Here is an 8,135-nt window from a genome sequence, read left to right on the forward strand (position 1 = left end):
CGAAGGTCGGGAAGCTCGTTAGTGGAACGAGCGCCGGGGACGCACACGCAATTTTATCATCATAACTACAGGAGAACAATCATCATTTATGTTACTTTTAAGATTATGTCGATGCACTTGCTGTCATTTTTGTGAATTTTACGCTATGTTGATGAACTCATCATGTTATTGTGTGCTACTTTCCTACTTAATGTGCTGTTGCCAACATGTTTGATGTTTTTACAGTTATGTAAATGAGCTTTGTGCTAAATTAGGGCACTTTTACACTTTCATCGTGTCACTTTGTTGAATGTACTTTATTCTGGTGCACCGCCCCCCCCCCCCCCAAAATAAACACAAATGTTTGTTTGTTTTCATGATCAACTTTTTTCATTGTGTGCCTTTTTAACATTGTTGTATTGAGTCTTCGGTGGTTTGAGCCTTTTTCCCAGCACTTATTTGACAAACAATCAGCACATTTGTGTTGTCACGCGCAGGGACCGAACTGACTTTTTTTACGAACGTGAGCAAACGCGCTCGACTCCATCCGTCCATCCGGTTTCTGAGCCCGGCTGACTCTGGGCGAGAGGCGGGGCACGCCCTGAACTGGTCGCCAGCCAATGGCAGGGCACGTGATGGAAAACTATACACGTATAGATGTATTTTTTGATCATCCGTTGCTTTCCGGTCATTTTGCCTTCCGAGTAACTTTTGTCATCTTCAATAAAATCACAATTGACCGTGAGTTGACTGATTGACTGATTAACAATTGAGTGTAAACGGCCTTGACACTTTTGGAAAATGAACAACAACAACAATTCGTGTTCTACGTTTATTCGCATTTGGAGCACACTTGTCGTTTGTCGTTTGTGAGGTGATCTTCGCCGCAGGTGTCGTTTGCGAGTCAGGAGTCACCGAAGGCCGCTCTCGCAGGTGAGGTCGCCCGTCTCGGCGTCCTCGCCGGCCGCGAACGTGATCTCGAAGTACGGGAAGAAGACGACCGACCGGACCGGGACCAGGTACGAGATGTCGCTGACGTCCCGCTTCCGGGCCGGCATCGGATCCGGGAACGCCGGTGGCCAAAGTCCCGAAAAGGTCCGGGACTGGAACCCGAACACGACGCCTCAAAATTCAAAACACGGACGGCGTCCTACCTGGTGCTTGCACAAGGCGTACATGACGAAGACCATCATCATCATCATCATCATCATCATCATCAGAATCAGAATGTTTCCTAACCGCAATAATGAATGAATGAATTGTAGATACGAATAGATAGCAAGGTGATGTCGGAGTCAAGCGGTCGGCATGGAAACCGCCAGACGATCTCAGGAGGGAACGCGTCATTCTTCCTATTGACGTGTCGATGTGTGCGTGTGTCTACCACACAGTTGGGGATATAAAAGTTGCGCGGCGGGCGTGCGGGCGGACGTGCGTCCTGCCGACAGGTGAGTGTCGACTTCACGCGCGCACGCACGCCTCGCATCTCGACACATATCTCCATTCACGACAGATCGAGGATTTGAACCATTTCTCCTTTTCTGCATAGAAATGACAAAATAGGAATTTGGAACTCGGGAATAGTGTTGTCGTAGTTGATTCTAATGAAGATTTATCACACATATTTACATATTGTCTTTTATAGCAGCTATCGTTTTGTACATTGTACATACACTTTGTGTATCACTTCTTATAGATTATGATTTGCTCTGTGTTAACTGTGAGAACTTTGCACAAGTTAGTGAAAGCTTGGAGGACTCACGCTGTGTTTTGTTGTTTTAATCATAATCATAATAACATTCTTTTTCTTTTAGCGATTGTAAGTGAAGGACGTTTGAGTTTGATGCTTGCTCGTTTTCACTCGGCAGGTCCATTTCTTCACGATTACGATTATGATGCGCTAACCAGTCATCCACGGCGCCGCCCTTTATCGTCATTATTTGATTTGATTGTGTCTAGATATGGTCAACAGCATATTTAATTTGTTGCTTTTGTCAGATCTTAGTCGTATTTCTCGATAATATTCTTATTTTATTATTCGAATTCTATTTGATTTCTCCTTTGATTTTCAGCTCTGGGACATATTTTGGCAAAGCTTGAAGAAGCATGTTCGATGTGTGAGATGGTCTGCCAACTAATGGCGACATTCGTGAAATGTGTTCATTATTTTCATTCATTTCAGTACGGCTGTCCCACGTTTGATTTCTAAGGTTTGGTGTTCATGAATCTACCAGGATCCGAATTGTGGCCCACCGCGTACGTGTCGGAATGACTTTCTGAAGGTCATCATTGAAAAATCTCCTCGTGGTCGTCGAGATGAGCGAAGGCGCGTTGGCCAACGTCAGCGGGGTCGTCGAATACCGAGACTCGCTCGGCAAGGCGGTGGTCAAGAACGTCGTGGTGCTCGCCATCGGACTCTCCATCAACTACATCGACGTCAGCCTCATGTACACCTTCTGTAAGCACCAGGTGGGAAACGACGCAACAACAACAAGTCAAGTCAAGGTTATTTACAGTATATAGTCCTTAACCTCAAAAGAGTCTCAAAGGGCCAACGGTTCCCAAAAGATGGGGTGGTGCGACGGTAAAACGGGCCAAAATCCACATGCCAAGGGGGAGGCAGAGCGAGAACCAACTTGCACACTAGCTGTGATTTAACCAAATACAAGACTGTCGAAAGAAGTCTTCAATTGAGATTTCCACATTTCTATAGAAGTAGCTGCCCTAATTTCCCACGGGTAGAGCATTCCCGAGTACTGCATAGGGACCTGAACCTGCTGAGAGCCTAAGGCTCGGGATGAAGCATACTGTGAGGTACCACCGAGTCAGCAAGGTCGGAAGGTGGCCGGTACAGTGTCAGCGTAGTAACATCAGACCTTCTCGTCCTCGTCAATGGTCTTGCTGCAGCATTTTGGACTAACTGCGGCCTTTTAATACTAGACATGAGAAGAGCAGAACACTGCGCTCGTCAAGGCCAGATGGAACAAATGCAGGAACGACCATGAGTCGCTCGTGCATCAAATGGGCCGTAGCTCTGCAATATTGCAGAGATGGAAAAGAACTGCAGTTCTGGTTATGTTCCTGATGTGCGCTTGAAAGTGGAGATTTGAGTCCAATATAACCCTGAGAATTTTTGCTGAGACCTTTGGGGTGTGCAACTTTTCAGGCATTTGACCAAATTACAAATTGTACAATAGTTGAACAAACTATTTTCCTCGACCGTGTTAAAAAGTGGAACCGGATGCCAGATTTTCTGAGAACTTGAGCAATTTGGAGAAGCAGGAGAGGGATGAGAACAGAGCCTTGAGGAACCTCAGATTTGAGAGCATTTGATTTGTTTTTTGGGGCGTTTAGCTTTTAGCTTAGTTGGAAGAAGGTAAGGGTGAAGCTGGTTGCTATTTCCACAAGGCAGCCGGAGAGGGTGGCAGGGCGCATACAAACAAACAACCATTTGCACTCACTTTCACACCTATGGGCAATTTAGTGACTTCAATGAACCTAGCATGCATGTTTTGGGGATGTGGGAGGAAAAACCTGGAGAAAAGCCACGCAGGCAGGCACGGGGAGAACATGCAAACTCCACACAGGCGGGGCCGGGGATCGAACCCCGGTCCTCAGAACTATGAGGCAGATGTGCTACCCAGTCGGTCACCGTGCCACATTAAGCCACAGCAAGCATATTTTATTGTCACCAAACACCTTTTTAAAATACATCGAACAATAGTTGAACAAACTATGATCCTTGACAGTGTAAACAGTGCAACTGGATACCAGATTTTCTGCAGATTTGATTAGTGGGAGATGCAGGAGAGGGCTGAGAACACAACTTTGAGGAATCCCATATTTGTGGGTATTTGTTTTTTGGGGCGTTTGACTTTTAGGTTGGACGACTTTTGGGCCTGAGAAGCTCAGTTTTATTGCCGTTTTGTTTAAGAAAGTTGAAAGTGAAGCAAGTGATATTGGCAAGGATCATATCGGAGAGGAAGGGGTGGCGAATGGATGCGGTAGGGCTTGGAGGAGATGTAGAGCTGGATGTCATCTGCGTGACAGTGCAACTTTTCTGAGGACTGAACCAAGTGGGAGAAAGAGGACGAGACACCCCGTTTGGAGGGCGGGGGGTATTTGACTAGTGGTGTTCTCAATTTTAGGTTGACTGACTTTCGGGGTGTAAGACTGAAATATGTTTGGCTGTGAACTTGTGTCAACTTTCTGTGTCCCAGATGTTCTACTCCAACCCTCGCTACATCCTGTTCTTCACCTTGGTTCTGAATGACATGATCCAGATGAGCGTGGGCATCACCCTGTTCGTCAACAGTTACGCCCGCTACAGGATCACCGTGATGTCGTGCGCCCCCTTCATCCTGACGGCCATCATCACCACCGAGAACACGCCCCTCATCCTGGCGTGCATGGCGGGCGAGTGCTACGTGGCCGTGCGTCTGCCGCTCCACCACGCCCGCATCTGCACGGTCAGGAGGACTCTGCTCCTCATCGCCTCGATTTTGACAATCAGCGTCGTCTCCGCTTTTCCGGACCTCTTTGTCACTTTGGCCACTGAACGGCGAGACTTCTTCTCGTCCAAAATCTTCTGCCTCCGAGAGACGGCCTTCCCCAGCAAGAAGCTGGCCCAGAAGCGGGACATCACCTACATCGTGTACCTGATCCTGGTCTGGTCGGTCATCTTCTTCACGTACTTCAAGATCCTGTTCACGGCTCAAGCGGCCGGCAAGGACGCCAAGAAGGCCCGGCGGACTATCGTCCTGCACGGCGTTCAGGTTCTGCTGTGCATGACCACGTACGCCGCGCCTCTGGTCAAGGACGCGCTACTCCGCGTCTTCCCCAAGAGCTACTCCGACTCGCTGTTCGCCTGCTACATCATCGTGCAGGTGTGGCCCCGCTCCATCAGCCCCATCATCTACGGCGTGAGGGACAAGTGCTTCAGGAAGTACCTCAAACACTACCTCATCTGCAGGACCGCCCCGCACGGTGGTACCTCCTGATTTGCCAGCAAAAACAACAGCAGCAACAACATTGGCCACCTATCGACAGGAACGACAATAACATACGTCAATAAAAACAAGAAAAATGAGCAACTTCAGCCAAAGATCCGCAAAAATTAAGACACATTCCAAAGACCACAAACATCAAAGACCAACACAAATGACAATGAATACCGAATTCAAGAGTAACTCTCTCCAGGGACACTTCCTAACAACAAGAAAAACAACAACAACAAATAACAACAAAACAAAGAGCAATAACGCTGTCAACATAAACAAGAACATTGACATCAAAGAGCAACAAATAAACGATGAAAACACCACCGACAACAAAAACACCTGACAATAAAGACTAGCAACAAAAATAATAACACGGACAAGCAAAACAAAGACAAATAGCGAACAAAATGAATGACCCATAAAAAAGACAAGTAACAAAGACGACCAGCAACGTCAAAGAGCCACAAAAGTATTAATCAGACTAACATAATCAACAACAAAAACCACCTCAACTCAACCAAGAACACCACCGACAACAAAACTGACCGAATTTACAACAAATACCAACAACACGTCACCAAATAACAACAAACGACAAATACCAGCAAAAATAGCAACAAGAACAACATCAACAAAAACCCGCTAACGACAACTAAGAACACCGCCGCCAACAAATACCGACAAACAACAACAAGGACAGCGAACGCCGACACCGAGTACACAGTACTTAATACCGAGTGCCGTTGGTAAAATGGTAAAAATAGGATGCAAATGCTACTTTAGTGGTGCCTAAACATTAAATAGGGTGTAAATATCCGACATTGGACGACCGGTTAGAGCGTCTGCCTCCCAGTTGTGAGGACCCGGGTTCGATCCCCGGCCCCGCCTGTGTGGAGTTTGCATGTTCTCCCCGTGCCTGCGTGGCTTTTCACCGCTTTCCTCTCACATCCCAAAAACAAAAACATGCATGCTAGCTTAATTGACAACTCTAAATTGCCCGTAGGTGGGAATGTGAGTGTGAATGGTTGTTTGTTTGTATGTGCCCTACGATTGGCCGGCGACCGTTTCAGGGTGTACCCCGCCTCTCGCCCGATGATAGGCTGGGATAGGCTCCGGCACGAGGAGAAGCAACATACGTATATATAGATATGAATGTATGTTATTTCGCCAACTGGTCTGGAGAGCTAGCCCGTGAGATAGCGGTCTAAGGCAGCGCTGAGGTGGAGTCATAAAACTTTTTAATGAGGTGTCGGTGACCATAAGGTAACTAATAGAAGATCATGAGCCATTTTAGTGAGGGTTGCCCTTCCCATGTAATCATTGATCTGTTGTGCTACGAGGAATTCTTTCAAGAATTTTGGTGATACAGGAGATTGGATAGTTGCTCACAGTCTCAGGGCCGACCGAGGTTGGATCTTTTGAGTGAGGCTCTTGTAAGAGCTGATAGAGAGGGATGATCACTAATGTTGAAAACAGCTCTTCAACGAGTGTCACAGGGGGAGGCTCCATCCAGCAAGCATGTCTCGCGGTGACCTCCAAGAGGAAGCCATTCGCCAGGGTCGTGTATCTTCAAGATGAAAGGCTGAAAGGGAGTTGTTGGCTACAAAGGGAGTGGTTGGCTGTTTCATGTAAAAGCACTCACTTCGTACGTGGAGAGTAAAGTGACATGAGTGGTTCCGGTGTCCTCGTCTCGTGATGTACCGCATGTTTCTTGAAGTCCGCATGTCTTCACGTGTCCCATTTTGTCCTCATGATATTCGTGTCGCTGTTGATAATCTCATTGCTACTGCCGGCGACGTCGGTGTCGATTTTGCGTCGTTGCCGGCGGCGCAGACGTTTCACGAAGAGCCCCACCACATCCTGTTCATCTACATGGTGATCAACGACGGTCACCCTGTTCCTGCTCAGCTACTTCGCGTCCCCGTGCTGCGTGTTCCTCCTGCTGACTGTCTTCAGCAGCGCTCAGCCTCTCCGCCACGGCGGTGGAGCGCCGCGTGGCCATCCGCGGGCCTCTCCGGCACCATCGGCTGCGCACGGCCAGGAGGACGTACCTGACCGTCGTGCTCATCTGGCCAACGAGCCCCCGGGCTACTTCCGGGGCGCGCCAACGTCTTCCCCGATCCCGCCATGAGGCACATGACCGCTTCTACTTCCCGTGCGTCTTCCTCACGCTGGCGTTCACCTACGTCAAGATCCTGACGGCGGCGCGCTGGGCCTCGGCGCACAGGGGTCTGGCCGAGTTGTATGTAGTTATTTTTGTACAAGCCCAATTCCAATGAAGTTGGGACGTTGCGAATCGTGTTCGACCTATATTCAATTGAATCCACGACAAAGACAAAATATTTCATGTTCAAACTGATCAACTTGATTGTTTTGAGCAAATAATCATGAACTTGGAATTTGATGGTTTGACAGTGTGCAGTGTGAGTTTATTGTAAATGTTCAATAATAGCATCGCTAAAATATGGATTCAAACTATTTAGTAGCAGTGTTCATCCTAATTTTTTGTTTTTTTAAATTGTTCATTAAGAATATTTAGTAAAAAAAACAAAAAAAAAAACGTCAGGACTATGGAGAACGGCAAACGGTCCAAAATCCCGATTGGCCACATTGAGGTGGCAGAATGTCAAGTTTCCATTTTGATCACGGTAACGAAAAATGCTCTAAAATGGAACAATAATAATCATACACATTTAAATAAAAGTCAACTAATATTAATAGATAAATATGTAGCCTGTTTCACTTAAGGCACATTTTTTTATTGAATTTTAGCGAGTGAAGTCATGGTCATATCTAGTTGAAGTTACGCTGGTGAATAAGTTCATTTAAGTACAGAACATGAACATTTTATTTTATTATTATTATTATTTATTTTTTTTTTGAGTCACTGATGGTGTAGCGGTGCACTCGCCTGACTTTTGGTGCGACTTCCCGCTCGGTGACGGTGCGAATGTGAGTGCGAATGGTCGTCCGCGTCTATATGTGCCCTGCGACGGACCGGCGACCGGTTCGGGGCGTAGTCCGCCTTTCGCCCGAAGTCAGCCGGGATAGGCTCCGGCGCCCCGCGACCCTGACCGGGATAAGCGCTGTTGAAAATGGATGATTTTGAGTCTCAGTAGCGCTGCAGTGCTGCTGTAAAAAACATTCCAGTTTTTT

General features: G+C 47.2%; 1 protein-coding gene across 1 annotated transcript; it reads left to right on the forward strand.

Moving 5' to 3' along the window:
• The first annotated feature begins 2,041 nt into the window (after positions 1–2,041).
• Positions 2,042–4,979, forward strand: LOC133483520 (odorant receptor 131-2-like). The gene is made up of 2 exons (XM_061784862.1): positions 2,042–2,448; positions 4,200–4,979. The coding sequence occupies exons 1-2, from the start codon at positions 2,296–2,298 to the stop codon at positions 4,977–4,979; spliced, it is 933 nt and encodes a 310-aa protein (XP_061640846.1). The 5' UTR covers positions 2,042–2,295.
• The last annotated feature ends 3,156 nt before the right edge of the window (positions 4,980–8,135 follow it).

The sequence above is a fragment of the Phyllopteryx taeniolatus genome, chromosome 9, assembly GCF_024500385.1.
Source record: "Phyllopteryx taeniolatus isolate TA_2022b chromosome 9, UOR_Ptae_1.2, whole genome shotgun sequence".
NCBI lineage: Eukaryota > Metazoa > Chordata > Actinopteri > Syngnathiformes > Syngnathidae > Phyllopteryx > Phyllopteryx taeniolatus.